Source organism: Poecilia latipinna, unplaced genomic scaffold (assembly GCF_001443285.1).
Source record: "Poecilia latipinna isolate Pla-1442-1.1 unplaced genomic scaffold, P_latipinna-1.0 Scaffold3067, whole genome shotgun sequence".
Classification (NCBI taxonomy): Eukaryota; Metazoa; Chordata; class Actinopteri; order Cyprinodontiformes; family Poeciliidae; genus Poecilia; species Poecilia latipinna.
The window spans coordinates 15,534-38,516 of record NW_015115683.1 but is presented as its reverse complement, the minus strand read 5'-3'; the positions used below and the strand labels follow the sequence as shown (position 1 = coordinate 38,516).

Genomic DNA, 22,983 nt, shown 5'->3' with positions numbered 1-22,983 from the left:
CCAAAACTTAGACCGAACCTACGCCCTTGCTCCCTTTAACTGAAACACTCATAAATCCAGAAAACAGACCTTGAGGTTTGACTTTGGAGACCAATGATTTGGATTACAGTAGCTTCATGTCTTACAATGGCCCATCCAAAGTCAGGACTTGAACCAATTGAAAATGGATGCCTCCAGCTTGAAATGCACTCAAAATCTCACTAAACTGCATTGAAGTAGTTGTAATATGACAAAATGTTCACAGGATATGATTACTTTTGCATGGTGCTGCAGCTTCTCTTAAACCAGTTTAAGAGAAGCTCTAGTCCTCATCGATGTGCCATATCAGAACACACAACACGTCCCAAACATAAAACTATGACTAGAAAAGAGGTTCTGTAAAAAAACAAACGATAATAAGTTGGGAACAAATGTAGAAATTTCTGTTCAACTTTTAAGCATTTCTTTAAGTAGGTAAAGTCTGACTCACCATCCACACACAAACACACCATTAACATCCTCTCTGCTGCCTTCTCGCTGAAGACGAGCTGATGGTAGAGACCCAGACTCTGAGGACAGAGGCCGCTCTCTGCCCAGGTACAAGCACCGCTCACCGGCTTTTTTTTTTTTTTTTTTTGTTCTTTCGGGATTCCTAACAAATTCCTCTTAAACGTTCTGGAAGATTCTGGTGTCTACTACCTTACTGCTGACCCTCTTGAGTCCAAATACGGGATGATATATGACGATACAAATCTATTACTCTGTTCAAGGTGTCGTTTGGGGTGACGAGCCGTTTTTTTTCCCTCCTCCAAATAACATCCTTCAGCCGATTTCTCCATGGGTTGCTGATTGACCGGATGTTTCTACATTAAATCCTGTTTCTTTATCATTCCTTTTACTCTTTTGATTCATGGGAAATCGCACCATATTCTTGTTTTTTTTTTATTTTTTAATCTATTTATTTAATTGAACCGCGTGTGTTTCAGGGTGGTGGTGTTGGAGAGCCGGCCGACGGACAACCCCACAGCCCACAGCAACCTCTACATCCTGGCGGGCCACGAGAACAGCTACTGAGTCCCCACCCCGCCCTCGCACCATCGCCGCAGCGCCGTCTAAACACCCGACCGCTACCGCAGACAAGGGAGCAACGAAACGAGCCGGTAGTCGCTTTCATCCCAGCACCGCAGCTTAACCCCCTCGCCCGCCTGCTTGGTAACGTGACCGGGAGACTAGGAGAATTTGTGAATGCAGATGTTTGCACCCTTTTAAAACTGCATCAGTGTGTGTGTGTGTATGTGAAAGGTGTTAGTTAGTTCGGGGAGAGGACGGGAAGGGACTTCTCTTGGATTTGTTTATGTCAAAGCAAAGAGTCTAAACACTCGGCGTGAAGACGCAGCTTCCAACCTTTCCCTGCAAGACTGCACATGGAGTATAGAAACATCCAGAAAACACACCAATGCTACACTAGTTCTACTTGTAATACTACTGCTGTTTGTGCCGAAGCTTCATAGAAGGGCCATTATGCCCCAGAAATTCACCTCTGACCCCCTTTTTTTCTTTCCTCCTCCATTTCTTTTGTTTTAACTGTCCCTTTATTTATTGTGGCATGGCGTAACTTTATTAACAAGGACGACTTTCTTCATTTGTCGTAAAATGTTTGTTTTAAAGACCCCCACAAAAAAAAACTCAAAAAAAGAGAGACCAGACTAAAATCTTCTTTTTTTTTTACCACTTTCGCTAAGGATAAATCCCCAGTACCCGTCACTACACCACACAAGTGCTTATTAAACCTTTATTTAATTCTTTGTAAATACATTTTTTTAATGGTAAAGTCGAACACTAAAAGAAAAAGTCTGGTTGTGTATATACGTGTGTCAATAGCTGCTCTGTCGAACCGTGGAGACATAGAGGAGTCACAGATTCTCAAATTTCTTGTTTTTTTGTTTGTGGCGAGGTTCGGTTCTCTTCAGGTTGGACGGCTTCAGTAATCGGACATTTCCCGCAAAGAGATCCCGACGAACACACGCAGGATGCGGATGCTCGTTTTTCATCCTGCATGCATCATTTCCTGCCTCATCACTTGGAGTTCTGCCCCCTTTCAGTTTTTAACGCTGTTTTATTCAGAAATATTTGTCCTTTTTTTATGTTTGTTTTATCATTATTATTTCCATGTATTTTATTGAACCACTGGTATTTGAAATTTGCACAAGGAGACGAAATGTGTTTCATAAACAAATGTGATGTCATGATAGCGTGTGTATGCACAGTGTGTGCCTGTAGATGCCTGTATGAGCATGGAAGCGTGTGGTGTGCCGGTCTGGTTAATCTGGCTGAGGTCACTTTGAAGGAGCAGCAACAAATAAATATAACCCAATAAATTAATAATTTACACAGAAATAACTTAGTTGATCTCGTGAAAGGCAACTTGCATCACCGACAACGAAATACTCTCCTCCGTTTTGATATGACCAACCCACACCGTCAACACTCCAACGTGCCACGTCCAAAAACTCTTCTGTTCTCGTCAGGAGCATTGCGGTTTCTGATAAAACTACCCACAGCTGAAGTCCACTCTACTATTTTCTCCCGGCTTATCTCATGTCCGATAAACACACGTAAATTGACTTCAGATGTGTATTCACCCATAGGCATGGGCCAGCAACAAGTAGGTGTAGTTAATTTATTATTTTTTTCACGCTGATCGTCAGCTGGCTGAAGAAAGACGTTTTTAAGCCTTTTCCTTGCCACGAAAATGTCTTTATATATAAAAACATTCTATGGAAACTAAAGGAGCGCCATGTTTAGCTTTGTGAAATTCTAATCCTCATCTCTATGTCCAAAGAGAGGCACGCAAGACGAGACGTAAAAACCCCTTCGTTTAGCTAATAAACCACTTCCGGCCTCGACAAAGCAGCTGGAAGACCTCTGCTGCCCCCTGCTGGTGTGTTTCTGAGGCTTACTGCTCCTCATAGCCGATGAAACTTGCTGTTTCAACTTTTGGGAGGGGAAATTCTGGACGGACGTCATCTGTGCTGGCAACTAAATACGGATATGGTTAGAAATAACTACAGAGTGAAGATTGTCTTTTTCTAGTAGCAGACAAAATGTGTTTAAAAAAGCTAGAAGTTAAGCAAGTAGATTATTTTTAAAATCCTATAAAAAGAAAAGCCCCCAAAATGAGAGAAAATAATCTATCTTTGCCTGGACATGTGGGATTTGTTTATTAAAGGAAACTTTCCTCAAGTTCCATTTAAACACACCATCTTATTTTCACAGGGGGTTTTTTTCTTCTTAAAATTCATTAACTGGAGACACTCATTGAAGAGATAGATGCCAAACTTATTCTAAATCCAATTTTAAGCCTCAGTTTAATTTACAGAGTTCCTTTTACACTTAAAACCATATATAAAAAAGCAAACAATAAAAAACCGATTAAATAACATTGGGGTTTCTTTTGTCAGACGAGATATGTATATATATATTTTTTAATATATCACTTAAACCTTGTGGCCATATTTAGATAGTCTACCTCGTGATTTATCTTAGATTTCAACAGAAATAAAAAGTCCAATCTCAGCTGGTTTGTGTTGAACAAATCATGTCTAAATCTCTTTAAATTCTCAAACATTTCACAGCACCTACATATTGTCTCGTAATTTTCTTTCTCTTTTTTTTTTTTTTTTGCCTGAATTTATTTCGGTGCACCTGATTTTCTTTTTAGAATCGCTTGTGGATTTTCTTGACCAAACTGTTTCGGTTGCTTCATGTTGTTTCTTTTTCTTTTTCGTGACTTTTAACCGTAACAGACGTGGGAAAATGTCCATCAAGAGTTCATGTTCGATTACATTATGCTGTTTCCAAGCTTCCTCCCTCTTGTGAACGACCCTATAAATGCTGAGACCAGGTGAAATCTTCCAACAGCATCTGCTCAACTTGAGTCAAGTATCCTGTAAAATTAATCTGCTTTTTGATTTGTTTTCCGTACCAGATATGTGAATTTTCTGGATGAAAAAAGATCTAAGTGGCATAAATATCATCGCCTTGGGATTTCGTTCTTTGGAAGCGTCACCTGTCTGCTGCTCATTAGCTGATCAGTGTTAAGTATTTCAAGTTTTTCCCCAAACGCCGTTTGATCCTCGTCTCCTTTCCGATGTTGAGCAAAAAAAAAAAAAAAAAAAAAAGCAGGGGACGTCTCCTCTGTCGCATCACTTCTTGTTTTTGTTTTGTTTTCATAATGCAATGCAAACGTTATAAAGTGTAAATAGTGTAAAATAAAAATGGGTTTGTTTTACATACTGTATAATTGCCTATATTTTGTTTCAGAAGTGTAACAGATTTATGAGATGACAGGTTAACACATTAAAAAGAAGGAACTGAAGCTTCCGGGTATCTTGTGCTTTGTTCATTTGCGCTACCTTAAAATACTGCAAAAGTATTTGTGCGTTTTAAAACTTTGAACACAGCAATGTGTTATCAGAGATCAAGTTGCCCACACTTTTGAGATTTTTTTTTTATTATTATTTGTTTGCTTAACTTAATCAAAACTCATTTATTTATTTTTTATGTTTCACTTCACAGTCATGCACTACTCGGCACTGGTATACCACATTAAATCCTGCTAAAATACATTAAAGTTTATGGTTATAACAAAACAAAGTAGGCAAAAGTTCAAGGATTATGAAAACATTTGTTTTCTCAAATTTGAAGAGTTTCAGGTTGCAAAATGCTAATAGATGTTAGCATCTTTTAGTGTTACAATAATTCAACGACCAGCTGATCGCCAGAAAAATAGCCAGTGAGAACTTTTATTGAGCTTATTTCTCTCGAGATAAATCTAGTGCAGGAAAAACACAAAGAACATTGTAATTTCTACATAGTGTATTTAAATAAGCATTGTAAGCCCATACAAACAAACATTGTAGCTGTTAATGTTTCCTGAGTATATTGCAGTAATTATGAGTATAGCGTAACTAAGATGAACAGAGGAGTCATGTCTGGAATTTATAGTTTGAGTTTAAAACAACCTACTGATTAAAAGGCTGAAACTGGCATGAATGGATTAGTTGGACAAAAGCAACAAAAGAAAATTGTAATTGATTACAATCATGGGATGAAAGCGCAAGCTGACTAAACAAAATTACATCTCGTCATTTTGACGCTATTAAATCAGTCTCTAATGTTGCAAAGAATTTAAAACAGCTGAATTTAGCATATTTTGTGGTTTTGTTTAAATAAAAAAAAAATACCACTGGTATTTGAACTAGTGCTTTCCTTCAGTTTGAAGGCTGGGCGTGGGGTAGGACAGAAGAAAAAAAAACACATTTCAGTTTGTGGAAAGTTGCTGTGTAGCTCATACAATGTTTTTACAAAACAGGGAAATGCATACTAAGCACAAATTATACAGCTGTGCCACGGTTTATCTCCAGGTGAACCAGTCTGGGAGTTTTCATCGACGTTTCATGTTCACTGTTTTGATTTTCTGGTGTCTTTTCTCCTCCCTTCTCCTTCTTCTCATCAGCAGTCCTGTTTGGAAGACAAAAAAAAAAGATTAAGAAAATATCTTCTATCAGGTGCTCATGATGGCACAATATTTATTTATACTTTCACTGACATTATTTGTCCTGTCTTGACATCTTTTCTAATATTTGTTTTGCCCTTTTAAAACTCACGCAGCACAGAGTATCGGTGGTAAATAACCATGCCTACTTCTTTTTGAAGAGTTTCTTGAACGAGCTCCTGAAGCCTCCCTTGTCCTTGCGACTCCTCTCGCTGAAGGGGGTGTGATTATTTTCCTCTGTTGTGCTCCTCCATTTTGATTCGTCAGCCCATGACTGGATGCCTGAGTCCTGCTTAGGTTAAAAACAAGGATTTATTTAGTTTATTCACTCATAAAAAAAACATAGGAAGACAAAAACAGATTATGGTTTTTCCCTTTAAATCACCACTGATATCAAAATGTCATCATCCGGTTGCCCTGGTCCGTGACATTATGGCCTACTGCTTTGTAGCCGAGTTACTGTCATTCAATTCTGTGATTTTCTGAGAGCAACCATTTCTTTTACAATTGTTTGTAAAACTTTATGCTAGTGGCATATACACCTGAGGCCACGAAAATGAATAGAACTCTCTGATTTGGAAGGGTGGACAGTATTGGCAATATTGTGTAGCTCCTTTTCCCCCCTTTTCTCTTGCCTGCCCAGGGTTTTGCCACCCTAGATAGAAAGCGATTCCATTCATATCAAACATCACACCTGACTGCACTTGAATTTGCTCACTTATATTTCTTGTGATACCCACAATGTTGAGCAGTCCGTGCAGATCTGGACTCTGTTTGTCCGTGTTCCCCAGGGGACTGTGGACTTTATGCGACGGGGTGGAACATTTACTGCCCTTACTGCCCTGACGCTCCAGCTTGGCGTGGCTGCTCAGTCCCACTCTCTGGAGGTGGTCTGAAAGTGGTCCCACATCCAGACCACTCACTGTGTTCTCCATCTGCAGGCCATTTAGTGACTTTACAGCAGAGAAGAAGCAAAAAGTGTATGTATGGGGATGTGCATGTTGACCAAAAGATGAATCTACTTCAATGCACTCACCTTACTCTTACGCTGGCTGGCTTGAAGTGGCCGATGGAGATTGCGTCTTGTCATTACAGCTTCATCTGGTGACACACAACCCCGGTTGGGCAGTTTGCTGTAACCATTACCTGGGCTTCCTCCGTTGCCAAAGACATCTCGGTTTGTCGGCACATTGGTTGCCACCGCGTGATGGGATCCCTGGGGGACTTTGGGGCACTTCACAAAGGCGATGTCGATAGAGGAGTCCGAGGACGCCGATGAACAGTGGTCGAACAAAGATGTGTCATGAAGGGAGACCCCATCTTCGTCATAGAGACTCTCCATCCCTGGAGGGTCGGGAGGAAGGAGGAACTCCCCGAGGGCATCAGCCAGAGCCGAGCCGGGCTGAACCTGACGAAATTCAGCCGGCCTGGTGGGCACCTGATTGTGCTGACGTGACCCCTCGGACATCTCGCTTTCTGGGATACTGCCAAGACCTAGAGGCCCAATGTTGGTCAATCAGCTTACTAGACTGCCAAAGGCATACTGGAGAGTTACTCTACTGCAGTGTTTCTCAGTTTCGGTCCTCAGGAACCACTGCCCAGCATGTTTTAGGTGCTTCCCTTCTGCCACACACATGACTTGAAGAAGTGGGTGAGCAACAAACTTCCTCAGCAGAGGAGATCATGGAATCATTGAATTAGATGTTCTACATTAGAGACACATCTAAAATATGTAGGGCAGTAGTCTGGAATCGAGAAACACTCCTCTAATGACATTCCACAACAGAAAAGACCAAACAGAAGAAACTTCACCCAAGTCTGCAAATGACACAAGTTCACCACTGTCCTATATTTTCTCTATTCGTGGATAATGGGTTTTACTGAGGATCAGTGGAGTCTCAAAGTTTTTGAAATGGCTAATCAAGCCTTTCTGAGGGTAAAGATTTATAACGCATCTGTTATTGAATTTCTCCATTATGAGCAATGTGTTTGTTTTTTAGTTAATTGCTGGAATTAAATTAAACAAGTTTATTCGGTGGTGGTGTGTCACTGGGTTTTGGCACTGTGTTGGCCATTAGTCAAACTCAATAGTGCTCAGATATACTTTTGCTGGGATAGTCAGCATGAACGTGGACGGGAAAGACATAGAAAACATATTTGACCGGACATCAACTTCTCTCAATTTATTTCATCTTGCTTAACTAAGTTGCAGACTAAGTTGACCAGACACAATAGCCAGCAGCTCTTTCGACCACATACCCGTTTGTTTTGGATTCCGGGAGTCCAGATTGTGGCTGAAGAACGGCACCTGGGATGGCCACTCTGCGTTATAGCAGTGACTCTGTGCATCTTGACTGTGATCCCAATCCTGGAAGCGGTGGGACTGAATTTGCTCCAGGAGACACTGCTTCCGACGCTTCACCATGTTAGCATGCTCCCTGTTGAGGAGAAAAGGTCATTAAAACTTGCTTGAAGGATGAGCCAGAGATCTGGAACAGGCAGCACATCAATCTGCTGTCATCACATAAGAATGAAAAGCGAAGCAGCTGAAACACTCACAGCATTGCATTACTGCCAGGATAAGGTGAACCAATGTTGTTAGTTTGAATCCCTCCCTCCACCGTCTTTAACAGCTGCTTCATGTTGGACCTGCTGGTGGAGCAGAGCAGATTGGACAAACAGATGTAAACCTTTATTTTAAAGGCAATAAATTAAATGTATCCACCTGACAGTGCCAGTTCTTGCATAAAATATGCCCCTGGTGAATCCGTCCTTCTTATCCATTCATACATGTGGGGGTGGATGGATGGATTTGAGATTTAAGATTCAAGCAACATAAAAATAAGCAAGTAAAAATATAATTAAGAGTTAGTTCTGGAAAGTGCCAGATGTGCAACATTCCAGAAACAGTCCAACACAATCAGGGGTTTCTGTTTCTATTTTTACTTTATCTTGACAAGTTTTGAAAATACTTTTTTTATTATTATTGTTTTTCACAAATTGAATAAAAGGCATCACAAATGCAGAACTGTATTTAAGAAGTTTTGTGTTTTGTGTGGAAAAACCATTTCAGATTTAAACGAATTAAGTATTTTACATTTTAAAATGTAAAGTTTTAGGTGAACTGCAGTTCAGATTCCTAATAATAATAACATTAAATACCAACATTAAGTTTAATGTTTCAGCTCTGGTGTACAGTCATGTTTTTTTCTGTCTGGAGTTCAGCTGACTGATTACCCCACCGCATTTGGCTGTGGCTCCCTGGGTGGGGAGCCATAATCCCCTATCTTCCACTGGCTGTGTCGATGCTTTGTGCCGGGCGTTTGCTCTGACCTCTGCACCTCCTTGCGGTTGAGCAGCAGGAGCTCCTGGTTGTGCTGAAGTAGGTGGTGGTACTGCGCAGTGAAGGACCTGAACTGCTGGACGCAGACCAGCAGCAGGTAGTAGTCTGGGTGATCTGCATCTGTCTGTCTGAGCAGGCCCTACAAATGTATATACACTGCTCAAAAAAATAAAGGGAACACTCAAATAACACATCCTAGATCTGAATGAATGAAATATTCTCATTGAATACTTTGTTCTGTACAAAGTTGAATGTGCTGACAACAAAATCACACAAAAATCATCAATGGAAATCAACTTTATTAACCAATGGAGGCCTGGATTTGGAGCCACACACAAAATTAAAGTGAAATGTTCCCTTTATTTTTTTGAGCAGTATATATACATAAACATTTCAATCGTTCATACATGCAAAAGGGAAAATTCAGTCTGAACCAAATGATGAAAACACACATTTAAACCAGATTTTGTTTAGTTTATTTCAGTTATGTTGCAGTGGATTAATAGTTGGGTAATGGGAAAAGTGAACAATGCAGATTAATTATACACATTTATAAAACAAGCAGGGGTGCACATGTGTAAAAATACCTAAATATTATGCTTTTTTCATTCTTTCATTAATATCCTTTTGCCACGAAAATACTGGCTTTATTTTGATTTGACCACGTTCCTGTTAAAACACTCGAGGATCCATTTCCTGTTCTCTGACGGAGGCCACCAGATTTCTATCCAGATTTTTATTCAAACATCCTTTAACTCACCTTTAGTCAGACCAGAGCACCAAGTTCCAGTTAAACTTGCAGTGGATTTTTGTATGTTTATCTTTTTGACAGTAAGTCTTAGCTGCAGATCTAACGCTGCGAGCCAAGGAGATTTTATTTGTTTCCTGTAACATTCCTGCATGTTGGCAGGAAAAATACAGGTCGTCAATTCTGGTACAGTTCCACTTTGTTTAAACTAAATTTTTGCCTCAGATGCAGTTTTTTGGAGGAGCCGCTGCTCTTGAAGAGCTACACGTATCAGGGTTATTGAAATGACATGCTCTCTCTTGTCATACCCATTCTGAATTGCGTCTAGGGAAAATGGAACTGTGTGTCACGTTATATTTAGGGAGCACATGGCTCCATCTAAAGAAGCAAAGTAAAGATTTTTTTTTCCAAAATGTTGGGCTAGTTTTTTTTGAGAAATAAAAGCAATCAATTTTCCCTAATGTAGGATATTTTTTCCCCACTTTATGAATGTGCCTAAATTCAAATGAGACAATTTTCTGCATTTTTAGTAAAAGACTAATGTAACTAAAATGAACTAACATTGTAGATCCCACCTGTAACAGCAGCAGATATTCTGGGATCCTCTGGACTGGCTGGAGGAGCAGGGTGTAAAGCGAAGGTCTGGATTCATCCCCCAGAACGTCACACTGACGGTGGCAGGAAACGGCCAACCAGGACAAGAAGAAAACAAGTTAGTGTTTCACATAATTCAAACACTACAGAAGCATTCAAAGGTGTTTGATTTTTTTTTTTTTTTCGTAATCTTACATCCACAAAAGCAGCGGACTTCATGGAGCTGGACGCCAGCACGGTGACAACGGACAGACAATCTGGAAGCTCTTTCAGGTAGGAGACGTAGAAGTCCAGGAAATCACTCTGAGCGGAGGAAATGTTTTCATTTGTTCAACTCATGTGATTTTTACCCCCTTCTGCCACACCTTCTTTGGTTGTAAACTCCTAGAAATGTTGCTTTTTCATCACATTTATAACATTTTGTTATAAATATTCTGAAAAACAATTATTTTACCAGGAGAAGCCTTAATTATTTCTGCCAATCCAGGTGATCAACAACAGAAAAATCATCAAAAGTGAGGAGCGTGCGTAAGCCACGTATGAGAATTAATCAGAGATGTAGTTGAGAGGCCCACGGCAACACTGGACGAGCTGCTGAGACCGAAGCATGTTCATGCGTACCGTACAAGTGGACCAGTCAAAGTAATAAAACAAGTTCAATGGAGAATCAGAGAACTGTTCTGTCTGTAGATTTTCAAAGGTGATGATGACACACCCCTACAGACTAGCAGCTGTTCTGAGCCTGAACACAAAGGTATGCCACGCCTTTAAGATTATTAGGTTATTTCAAGATGACTTTTTTTTTCCTTTCTAAAGCTACATATTAGGAGATTAAAATTATAGTTCTGGATTTGGCGGGATTAGCAAATATTATTTGAAAAAGTTTATTAGTGAAACATTTTTACATTTTTCCCCAATTATGGAAGAAGCTGATTTACACAAAACATTCCAGTGAAATACATGGTTGTTTGTTGTGACAAAATGGGGAAAATTAGTCAGTAAAGCTTTTTGCGTGGCACTATAAGGAGATCTACTAAAACAACACACATCAGGTCAGACTGCTCTTCAAAACAAATTAACAAATAATGTTTTTCCACATTATTCCGCAAAGTCTAATTTCGTGCTTACCTCTTTGCTGGTGAGCCTCATGAACACATCTCCCATGATGCCTTGCCACTGGCACCTGAGCACGCGCTCCTGCAGAGTGTGAAGGAGCTCCAGGTGCTGCTGGATCAGAAACCTTAAGGAGCTGGGGAAAGGACTGCAAGCAGAAGGGAAAACACGGGGAATATTTCAAAGAATAACAGTTTTCTTGAAATGTGATCATTCAGAAATAAGTGAGGTTAAAGTCATTTAGAAAATCTGACGTGGCCCAGACATTCGTCTTCATCGACATCCAGGAGTTCCTTATTGACCGAGGCGGGAACAGTCTTTCTTTTCAGCGGCTCGCGCGACAAACAGCAACAGGTTAAGCAGGTTAAAGCGAAAGCCTCCGTTTTTAAACACAATTTGTCCGAGTCCAGCGGTGGCTGCATTTCATTGGGTCTTCTCCTCATTGGTAGCACGTGTGTGCTGCAGCGATTACAATAGCAAGCTCTGTCTCAGTAGTGTTTATGACCTTCTTTTATTTGATTTATCTATTTCCTGTTGTTCCATCACCGTAAGCCTTTAAATTAGCTCAGAGGGCCAGTTTGGGAATGTGATGCTTGAAATGTGGCTGGACTGAAGCGTCTGTCAACAAAACACGGCTTTTATTTTGTCAAATGTTTGATTCAGCCTCTTTATTCGGTAAGTGTCCCTTCTGTCAATTTATTTTATTTATTTATTTTTTTGAGGAGTGTGCTACCGTTTGTCCTTCGTAGTTGGAGCTTCGGATCCATTGAAGGAGATGTTGGCCTTCAGTAGCAGAGACAGATGGGACACATAGACTCTCTCTGACTCCAGCAGCTCCAGCGCGGCCCGTTGTCGCTTATCTGCACGTATAAAAACACAACATCCAACACAAACTGTAACTATAGTCACATTTACTCTGTAACCTCGAGGACTTGTTCTGTTTCAGAACGATGCTACTCAAGATTCCCAAGTAAGAAGTCTAAAAATACCAAATAGATGGTGAAATTATTTGAAAGAATCTCCTCATTTTGGTGAGAAAAAAAAACTGATTTAAAATGACACAACAGCAGCAGCAACTTTCATTAAGTTTGGACTTAATGACACAGATACTTTACTTACTTTTACACTGATATTAGTTACAAACAAATCAGCTCGGTCCTTAGATGGTTATTTCATTTATCACTAGCATTTTAGTTCATTATTTAATCATTAATTGTACACAATACCAATTTATAAAATTGTTTAAATATTATTTTGATTATTATTATTTCAATTGCTATTATTGAAGTTATTTATTTATATGCCTTTGTTGAGTTTTACTTTATATATTTAACTGCATCCTTCAGATTTTATTAGACTTTTTTTTTGCATTGTTTTAAATTTAGTTTCAGGTAAACATTTTTAAATGGAAAGCTAAAAGCTATGGGCTTTAGTTTTAACTTTATTGAGTATTTATTCATTGTTATTCGTCGTTTTTAAATGGCCATTTCTTGTATATTTTTTTCTGTGGAAAACGTTTGTTTTTCTGATTTGTATGTAAAAGCTGAAGAAAGATCTTAAAACAGGAACAGATGATTTCACCAACACCTTTTTAATTTTTAATTTTTTTGGTCATCAGTGCCACTGCTTATGACAGGCTAACTTGTTTGTGGTTGATAATAGTTTGTAGAAGTTTTACAGAGATTGTTCTTACTGTTTTCAGTCTGATTGTTGGAGATTTCCATCCGGTCTCTGTTGTTTGTCTTCTCTCCCCATGACGGAGATTTCTGCTGCTGCTGCTGCTGCAGAGCCTCCTGGTCAGAAGTAGAGGCTGTAACATGTAAACATGAGCATGAGCAAAAGGAAAATATACATATCTATGCTAAATACGTCCCTCGTGTCTTTATGGGTTGCTGTAAAAGAGCCAGACTTTATCTCTCCAGCCTTTTGTTGGGTGATTTTTATTTTTTGACAATCCTTATAGCTCCACTTCCAGACCATTACAGTTTTTCTGTTCATTAAGCAACCGGACTCTAAAAATAACATTCCAGTTATATTTGACATAGGGAAAAAACATCACCAACTAAGTGATTTTAAGAACTACTTCTCTGTGAAGTAGAAACTCTGTGCTTTTCCCAGCCCATATTTCTAAATTTCTTTTTAAATTTTTGTAAAATTCTGGACATTGGAGTACAAAACCTTTACCTCAAATTTGACCAATCATGAATAAACTCGAAGCTGAAGTTCAGTAATGTGATAAAGGCCTGTTTTATACTTTGTCTGGTCATATTTACCAATATATAACAGTGCTTTAAAAAAAAAAGTTTTTTTGTTAGTTTTTACCAATTTGTTTGACCCAGTTTCAAACCCTGAGCTACAGAAATCTGGAGGCCAAACGGAACAGTAAAATTGGACTTTTTGGCATTTTAAAGAACATGTCCATGTATTTAAGTGCTTGTTATGCCTCTGTCAGTAACTCGAACTGTATGATATGAGAAACTGAAAATAAAGTCATTTTAAATGCAAATCAATATCAAAAGGCCGTTATTTATTTTGTGTTTTTATGTAATGAAGTAAAAAGTAGAATCTGAAAGGACAAACTTTTTTTTTAACTCAATTGTTGTGCATTTTGGTCTTTTTAAATGATCAAACAGTTTTCATATTTTTTCCTGGAAGTATGTTGCATTTCTCTGGTCCTGCTTCAGGTCTTTTCTCAAAAGCTAATGTTAATTTTAAAACATTTTTTAGATAACAGTGGTCATCTGCTGTGCAGTTATTTTAGGCCTAACACTTCCACCAGTTCCCTCCACTTTCCTTCTTTTGTTATTTTTTGCACAAACTGCATCTTTCTGTCAAGATGAGTTACAAAAGACTGGAACAAAAATAACAGGAAAATCAACCAAAGTCCAAAGACGACGGTTGAAAGGCCTCCAGAAAGCTTGAGGATCAAGACTGCCAAGAATGGATGAACTTTTGCACAGGCGAAGAGACTCACTTTGTGTAGACGTGTTGCTCCTCTGTGGAGACTCGCCCTGAGGCGGAGTCGGGAAAAAGGTCTGATAAACACTGAGCTCTGATTGGCTGGGTGTGCAGATGTGCTCGTCCCCGGACGATGCCAGCACGTCTGACCTGGAACTCTTCCTGCTGCTGGACCTTGTAGGTCAGCATAAGCGTAGAAGGTCAGGGTTAGATGAAAGAATGACAGAAAAATGATCTCCACATGAATCAGGAGGTACATTACGTTGTTGCACCCTTACCTGTGTGGAAGGGGAATTATATCTTTGTTGCTTTCGATCTGCAGCAGCTCCATCCTCCTCTGTGCCTCCCTTTGTCTGTTGGACATATCTCTAATGTGGAACAACGCCACATTCAGCTCCTCCTGTGAACAGATGTCATGTAGAAATGTGACTGGCCCGGTTGCTGTAGACTAATTATGTGTTCTGTAGATTGAAAGTGAAATGAAAATCTGCAGCAGATAGCAGGACTGGTTACTGGCTTTTTATATGACCACAACAAAGAAGATCATAACAATTACCATTATTTATTAATCTGAGTTTGATTGTTTTGCACATATTGTTGCTTATATTTATTGTGCCTTCCCCCCTTTGTTTTCTGGTTCTTATTCTATTTTATTCTTTTATTCTTCTTTTATAGTTTATCCAGCTGGTTTCTGTTTGTGACTTAATATGCATCGTAATTTCGGTCTGCAGGGCATCTCTGATGTTATGTTGAGTGACAATAAAAGTCATCTGAATCTGAATCCAATTGCCTTCAGTATCATCTAATCAGTAAAATGAGTGTAATTTAATCTCAGTATAATCCCAGATGTTCTGTGAAGGTCTGTTAGGGAACATTGGTGAACAATCATCTCTATTACGACCAATGAGCAAAGCAGTCAGGCGATGGAGTATACTAATGAGTATAGATGTCTAAATATTGATCCGTCCATATTGCCAATACTTATTTAAGTTTGATATATCATCAAACTTCTGATATCTTTAAGTGTTTTTGTGTTTTTCCTGTCAAAATTCTTTCCTATGTTATGTTTTGTGTTGGCCTATAATATGAAATTCAAATGAAATGCATTAAAGTTTGTGGTTGTAACATAACAAGAGGTGATAAAGTTAAAGAGGTCTTAGTAATACTCCTCTAAATCTGGTTCCCGACTCTCCCCCTGTGTTGGACGGACGGATAACTACTTTCTTTGGGAAAGTATTGCAATGGAGGCCAAAATATGTAAACTCACACGTTAAACCCCTCCTACAGTGTTAGCCCGACGAGCTGGAAGAGCGAGGCAGATGCCATGGCGGGACGACGGGAGAGTAACAGTAGTGAACCGTCATTTTCCGAAACCACAAAGAAGAAAAAGAAAAAAAAAAACGCACGCGCTGGGAACGTGTACCGGGTGAAATCCTCGCGCGGGCTCCACTCAACCCCTTTTATGACTACGGGATGGTTTTAAACTTTGTACGAGTTTCAGACACACATTTCTGCCCTTTTTAATCTACAGCAGGCAGTCACTTTCACCCTGAACTGAATTGGTTTGCAGTTTGTGTTCTAAATCATGTTACAGAATCCTGCGTCTCCGAAAATAGAACCTGCACATGTTTCTGTTTTACTCAGTCTTGCACCTTAAATGTGTTGAGCGAGTTCTTGAGGCCCATTATCTTATCATCCACTTCAGTCTGATGTGCTTGGAGCTTCTCCCCCAAAACGTGGTCCCTCTGACGCAGCTCGACCAGCTCGGCCACGGCCGCGCGGAGCCCCTCGCGCAGCTCCACCAGCAGGCCCTGCACCTGGATCACATGGAGAAAGGTCAACGTCATCTTCCCAGGATTAGGTTAAAGGAAGAGTCACAGTGAAACAAGCAATAGCAGTAACGATTAGTAATTAAATAAAGTGTCTATATGTATAAATCAATATGTATAAATTATGGAAAAGTTCTTATTCTGTGATTAAACTTTATTAACTAACAATATGTCAGTAAATATAAAGAAACACTTTTTTTTTTTTTCAAGCACTGTGCATAAAAGGGGAAGTGGTATGGTGATGTAGGTAATCTGGCCTTCAGCTCAGAGCGTCACAGTCTGGGGGCGTGTCACCAGGAAGGAAAAAGGGAAGGTTTTCTAAACATAGTGACAAAGTACAAAGTAATCAGCAGTGTTTCTTTCTTCCTGTCCACACCTCTTCCACTCTTCTTCTCTTGGCTCCGCCCACTTTGCTGAGATTCTTCAAAACCTGCCATGGGAGGGGCTTAGCTTTCACAGGGGGGTTAGTTGCACTTTACAGACCTGTGAGCACATCATGAGCTGATACCATGGAAGTTGGTATCTGATTCAAAGCACAATACTTGAAGATTAATTAAAGACCTGATATCTTATTTTTACACTTCTAAGAGCAGCTACAGATTGACCAGGAATCGAAACAACCCAGAAATGATTCTACCTTCTTGACAGATTCTTTACAGCAGTTTGTGAAACATGTTTACTGTCAGTGAGAATTGTGAGTTCCTAGTTTTTATCACTTTATTTATTTGAACTCAACGGTGTTGGTTCCTGACATCTCCGTTACTTTATAAATCGTGTGTGTGTTAGGGAGGCTGCCCGATGGCAGCGATACATGTAAGAACCGCCACTGGTCCTGGTGATTTGGGAAATCTTTTTGATTTAATGACCAGTTGTTTAGTTTTTATGGTTCTATTTTGTAAAATATAGTCTAAGTGTTTTTGATGGCTTTGAAAAAAAAAAGTGTTTGTTTCACAATTCACAGTCTCTGTAACCGCGTAACTGTGTCTGCTAGAGTTTGGTGGAGTTTCCCTCTGGAGTATACGGGTCATTCAGGTTTTGTCTGTTCTCATTCAGGCTTTCCAGTGAAGGACTTAAAGTACGAACAGCCTTCCTTCATTTAAAGCCGACGTTTCCTACACTAATCCTATATCAGCACCAGCCTCTCTCCACTCGGGTCTTCTCCTGTGGTTCCATTCTTAGTTTTCTCATGTGTCACTGATTGAATTTATTTGGTGGGGATAAGTGAATCAGCTCATGGGAACATTACGTGGGCCAGGCAGCTCTCTTTCCTTCCTTCTATCTTTCCATCTCTCTGTGTTGTCCTTGCTCTCAGTCATGTGAAAGGCATCAGGCAGGAGGCTCAATAGAGCGTCTGTCCTGCTTGCCTTTGCTTCTTCCTTCTGAGAGCTGACACTGATCTTTAGCATCCCAATACCTGGAGGCAGAAGATCGGACGAGTTTTCAGGAAGTTCTCCATATGTCTCCGTTTGTGCTTTTATCTTTGACTAACATAAAGTTTAGTTTCTCTACGTTGGCAGAACCCATAAACACTGACCAGCAGGCCTCAGTCCATTCTTCCTTCCACTTTAGTGTAAAGGTAACAAAGTTCTTTTTCCCCCTACTTTGTGGTTGGTGGCTAAGTCATAGATTAATGGTTTTATATTCATTTTTGACATGAAAGTCCCACATAGATTGTGTTTTCTTTAAAAATTATGTGAATTTTATGAAATTTTTTCCCCTTCTGTTTTCAGAAAAAAAAAAAAAAAACAGTTCAGCTATCCAATAAACGTCACTACAGTTTCCAACCTCGGAGCCACAGGGCAAGAATGGCCACAGATTGACTTTTTTGTTACAACTTGTGACAAAAATGTTTGCTTTTCATGTACATATGGTCACCTCTGATGGGCTCAGTTGTTTCCTGTCAGAAGATAAGTCCTCAGTCGACAAAAGTAGAAATTTAACAAAGGTTTACTTGAGCAGATTTTGAACCTCCTTTATTAGATAAAACACAGTCAGTGATTATTTTAAGCTATGGTAAGCTTTAAAGAAATACCTGACTTGGGACACAACAACTATTTTTTCTTTACTTATTTACCTGTGAAATCTCCTGGGGACATTCCTCCACACCTCCTGTTGTATCTGCAAGAAGGAAAATAATGTAAATCGGCAGCAAAATACCAAGAATTGGAGGTGTACCATGCAGTACTATTGACACCCATCTGGACCAGAATTAATAATGCAGTTAATGTGAACCCAGGATCTTATTTTCAACATTCTGGCAAAAACAAACAAACAAACAAACAAACAAACAAACAAACAAAAAAACATATAAAATCTGAAATCTGAACTCTACTTGGGATGTTGAAGAGTTCCCAATGCCTGCATGGCTGCTGCAGGCATAAAAAGTGTTGACCACACCAACAACACATGAATTAAATCCAACTTAATACTTTACTTATGTGCATATACACACATAATTACAGATACAAATGTAGAAATTATATTTAAATATATTAAAAACAATATTAGTGGTGTAACATACCCAAAGGGTAAGGTATGTACATCTGCTTTAAAATCACGGTTTGTTTTGATATATTAATGAGTTCTATTAATGTATGTATGTGTGTACTTCTGTGTTTGTTTGCATGGAATAAAGTATTATGCTGCATTCAATACTTTAACATCTTTAAAAATAACATTCTGCCACGTGTTAAATGTAATTTTCGTTTAGCTGCAAGGTGGTTAATTTCATATAAAATAATAAAATAAAAAATCTGTTCATTAACTTGTTTTCAGTATTTAATGTGAAAATGATTTATTTGGTAATTACATCCTTCTATTACCATAACTACAACATCAACAGTCAAAGAGACAAACTATAAATTTGACTGTTAGGCTTCGTCTTTAAGCCTATCTGTAACTTTTTACGTTAAATAGTCAAAAAAGACGTTATGGCCTCAGCGGATAGATTCACTTATTATTAGGCAGCTGATGAAAACGGCAGACTCAGAATCACTTGAACAGTAGATAATAAGACACGTTTGACATTTTTTAAAATGGATTTCTAAGCATGAGAATAACGTTGAAGTACATTTCCCTCAAAGTCCGCAGTTTATGATAAAAAGTACTGCTTTGATTTAAGCAATGTATTACTCTGTTGGTGCCTGTGCATGCAGCTCAGTTCTCCATGAAGCATCAACCTGAGATCACATTGATATTGTCCTTAAACAATCAGTTAACTGATTGTTGATCAGTGCCACACAGTAATCAACCACAACCGCAACAAATGTATCGCTTATTAAAACAGACCAACACATTCTGGATTTTATTGTGGTTTAATTGCTTGCCCTAGACCATGACGTATATTTTATTCCACAGAAGTTGAGGGTTTGCTTCAGCAGTCATGGGAAAGAGATTTAGATCCCTGACTGCTAGTCGGAGCACAAGTTTGTTGATATTTTTAATATGCCACTTATTAGTCAAAAAACATTTTTCTTCCTTCCAAGAAATGTGATCGTCAACGACAAGTCTGCGACTTCCAACTAAATCAAAAAGTGAAGGATTTTATGTGCAAATGCAAATCATTTTTGAACAGATCGCCGCACAATGCTGCCGTTTGTGGCCACAGCACAGTTTGGGGCTACTGTCAAAACTGCAGAGGGTCATCTCAAATATGCATGACACATTATCATGCGTAACTGACTAAGCCCGCTGGCACAACGTACTGCACGTCTCTGCGTGAGCTAAAGAAAGCGTAGCAAGTGTTCAACAATCAAGCCTTTCTGTCTGTGGGAACGCGGCGTGTCAAATTTCCTGTGGCGACTTGGGGTCGTGTGCTTCACTTAAGCTTCAGCTGAAGAAAATTGGCATCAAGATGTCGCATTGTGCCATTGTCCTGAGACAACCCGGAGATTTCAAATAAATATCAAAAAATATATATGTATATATTATTGATCCAGTACGCAGGAACGTGTGATTTTATTTTATAGGAGCTGTGTTTTTTTTTTAAATGTCGTTGAGATAAAAAAAAAAAAAAGTTAAGAAAAATCAGTTTTTTTAAGTGTCCTGGACAGGGATATAAATTAACTAAAAAATCAGTTACAACAATCGTAGCACACACAAATGTTTTCAGTTTTTGTGTTCAAATAAGTTAAGCAAAACATCTAAAGCCAGATTGCTCTTCCCGTAAGTCTTTTAAAAATCCTCAGCAAAAGTCTTCCTTTTCATGTCAATGTCTATGAGACACAGTGAGTTTAAATAGTTTTTTTCTTTTTCTGAAGTCTGTACAGACAGCAACAGGGGTCTGTAAATGGTGTCAACTTAATTGGCTTAGTTTTCTAATTGGAAGCATGAGATTTGATTCCTGTGAGTTTAAAACAAGTTTTATACCAATGAAATTTAATTGTACAACATTAAAAGCCAGCTGCAGCTGAGCGAGAGCCAGGCCTACTGCAGATACTAAACTCTAAATAACTCTATAAAAATGTCTATGATCATCAACATTTAAATGGAAAAATTAGTAAACATTACTGATACAGAGAATGAAATGAAGTGTTCCAATGACACATACCTGAGGGACACCATTTACTGCAGTAAGTGAATCGGAAGTGAAGTTTGTTAGCAAAAGGTAATTATCAAAAGCTGCTTGTGAGATGCCAATGGCTTATAAGTCTTCTTTACTTGCAGTGAAGGTCATTTTGATCTTAGTTTTCAACATTATATTCATAAATTTCTTTTTGTAAAGTTAAAACAGGCAAGCTAATAAAGGCTCATTTTTATATAGAAATATCAACAATGTTTTTCTCATAATCGTAATTTTGTTAAACAGCTTTTGAAAGACGCGAGAAGGAGCTTGGTAACGGCAGACATGGCTAACACATGAAACAGAAAGAACAGGATCCTTTAGCTTGAGATAATTCATAGAATTAGAAGATGCAAAACGGCCATAAGGCACAAAAAACAAGTCAAGCAAATTGACCCCTTGGTGACATGAAACGCTGACCCAGTTGCATATTGCATCTTCATGCTTCTTCAGTTCTGGGCTCCTGTTTTCATGAATTGGAACCTTTCCAAAGGATCCAGGATGTTTGTGTTTCATATTTTTGCCCTACATTCAAAATCCAGCTATGATTGCATGAAGTTTCCACCATGTTGGACAAAAAAATGCCCACACGTTTGCTGTATTGTGTTGTTTTTCTTACAAACTGCAAATTCTCATAATAAGTTTGTTTTGTTTCAAGTATGAAGAAAAAATGAGAATATTGTCTCACATCCTCTTATCTTAATGTTTTAAATTTGCCTTTAATGCACTGGATTGAAAATCCAAACTATGGAAATAAGTAGATGTATTTCTTTGCAGCGTTGTGATTGGACACTGTGAGTTCTCATTGCCCGCTAAATGGAGAAATATTTTACCAACTTCACACCCTGGCAAAAAGAAATGACATGTCAGATAACTCTCAAAGCAAGATTTAATAAATACTTAATATCTGAATAAAATATTGTGTATTTTAGCAACTCTCAAATATGAGCAGCGTCTGTAAATCCTAAACACAACATATTGTTTTTGCCACATTACAACTTTTGGCTTTGCTACTTTAAATGACCAAAGTTTTCATTTAAAGGAAAGGAAAAAAAAAAGTTCTTGTTACTTTACATTATTTCAACTTTCTAATTTGAAAAGCAAGATAATCTAATGAAACTTGGCACAAAAGAAGTCAGAGGACTTCTTTTTAGTGTATTAAGCTTCATGGCCTGAAGAGCATGAAGCCATCAGTTATATATATAACCAATCTGGATTGTGAGAATTTGCTACTGACGTGTTTATATAAGTTTCTACCTTCGGGCAGATCCTCAACCTTCTCCTTGGCTTCTGTCCCGTCATTCTCCATCTTCAGGTAGTCCTTCTGAGCCCAGTCCAGCTCGGTTCACGCGGTTCTGAGTTACCTCGTCCAGCCCCAAATCTGACTCCAGCCCGTTCCTCGCCAGTCTTCTTCTCTTCTGAGGAAGTCTATCATCTGCTGCGATCTCTCAGTTTCTCCTTACTGAAGCATGTGAGTCCTGTGATTCCCCGTTCTGTACAAAAAGCTCCTTGTCTTCGGCCAGCTGAATGGATAGAGGGTAAGAAGATCAGAAGTGGAGAGGGAGACATTTGTTCATCATGCACTCGCAGACTGTGTAGCTATGTCATTAGACGGAAGGAGGCGTGACTGGTTGTTATTGAGGATGATTTACACAGAAGTGTGTGGGACAAAAAGGACGAGAGGTTATTGCCGTGGCCTTGAGAAGTGCCAGTTGAAGGTTGGATTAAGCTGTTGTGTCGGAAGGATGATGGATGTGGTTGTAAGGCAAAGATCCGCCAACATATTCTGCTGAACCACGGAGGAAATGAAGTCCACCAGCTCTAAGTTCAATGCCAATTGGGGCCCTGCACAGGACAGTGAGGGGAGCTGAACAGGTCATGAAAAACAGAACCAGCAGATTGATGCAAATGCAAACCAGCTGTTGACCACTTATGTACTTCGCATAATTGCACTTGTTTGTGTGTGTGTGTGTGTGTGTGTGTTTCATAATTTACTAACCTGTTGAAGATGCCAGTCAAACACTGTCTTGTTTGATTTTATGCAGTGGATCATGCAATGATTTGAGGACTACACAATGATGTTTGCAGGGGCCTTCTTGAACTAGTTACACCTCTTAAAGATTTTGTCATATTACCACCGAAACGTGTACATATTTTAGCAGGATTTAATGTGTTTGCTTTATAATCTCACAATGAAAATCTAGGATATGTGTGTGTGTTTTTTTTTCCCCCTTTACAAATAAAATGTGAAAGTGTTCAGGCCCCCCTGAGTCAACACTCAGTCGCGTTTTGCTGCAGTTC

The 22,983-nt window shown here is 39.0% G+C and overlaps 2 protein-coding genes and 1 long non-coding RNA gene across 5 annotated transcripts in view; 2 read left to right on the top strand and 1 right to left on the bottom strand.

The window, feature by feature from the left end:
- The window catches only part of LOC106940030 (mitogen-activated protein kinase kinase kinase kinase 3-like), a gene marked incomplete at its 5' end in the record, with an annotated part of 23,134 nt that extends 21,618 nt beyond the window's left edge, over positions 1–1,516 (top strand). The window contains 2 exons of the mRNA XM_015022647.1: positions 523–576; positions 966–1,516. Coding sequence (XP_014878133.1) covers positions 523–576; positions 966–1,053 — 142 coding nt within the window. The remainder of the gene's footprint in view (positions 1–522; positions 577–965) is intronic.
- A 3,242-nt stretch (positions 1,517–4,758) lies between these two features.
- Positions 4,759–22,609, bottom strand: arhgef33 (Rho guanine nucleotide exchange factor (GEF) 33). Of its 3 annotated transcripts, none has more exons than XM_015022648.1 (17): positions 21,940–22,609; positions 18,196–18,239; positions 15,945–16,109; positions 14,571–14,692; positions 14,309–14,466; positions 13,028–13,144; positions 12,068–12,194; positions 11,350–11,482; positions 10,417–10,524; positions 10,203–10,295; positions 8,870–9,018; positions 8,096–8,188; positions 7,796–7,974; positions 6,573–7,030; positions 6,277–6,489; positions 5,686–5,828; positions 4,759–5,502 (listed from the first exon to the last, which is right to left on the bottom strand). In XM_015022648.1, the coding sequence occupies exons 1-17, from the start codon at positions 21,989–21,991 to the stop codon at positions 5,376–5,378; spliced, it is 2,481 nt and encodes an 826-aa protein (XP_014878134.1). In that variant the 5' UTR covers positions 21,992–22,609; the 3' UTR covers positions 4,759–5,375. The 3 variants fall into 3 exon arrangements, with proteins under 3 accessions (XP_014878134.1, XP_014878136.1, XP_014878135.1); XM_015022650.1 differs by having other exon boundaries at positions 8,096–8,185; XM_015022649.1 differs by having other exon boundaries at positions 5,686–5,825; positions 21,940–22,608.
- Positions 11,476–12,379, top strand: LOC106940032 (uncharacterized). The gene is made up of 2 exons (XR_001422979.1): positions 11,476–12,009; positions 12,084–12,379. It is a non-coding gene; the product is annotated as an uncharacterized LOC106940032 (long non-coding RNA).
- Positions 22,610–22,983: the final 374 nt, after the last annotated feature.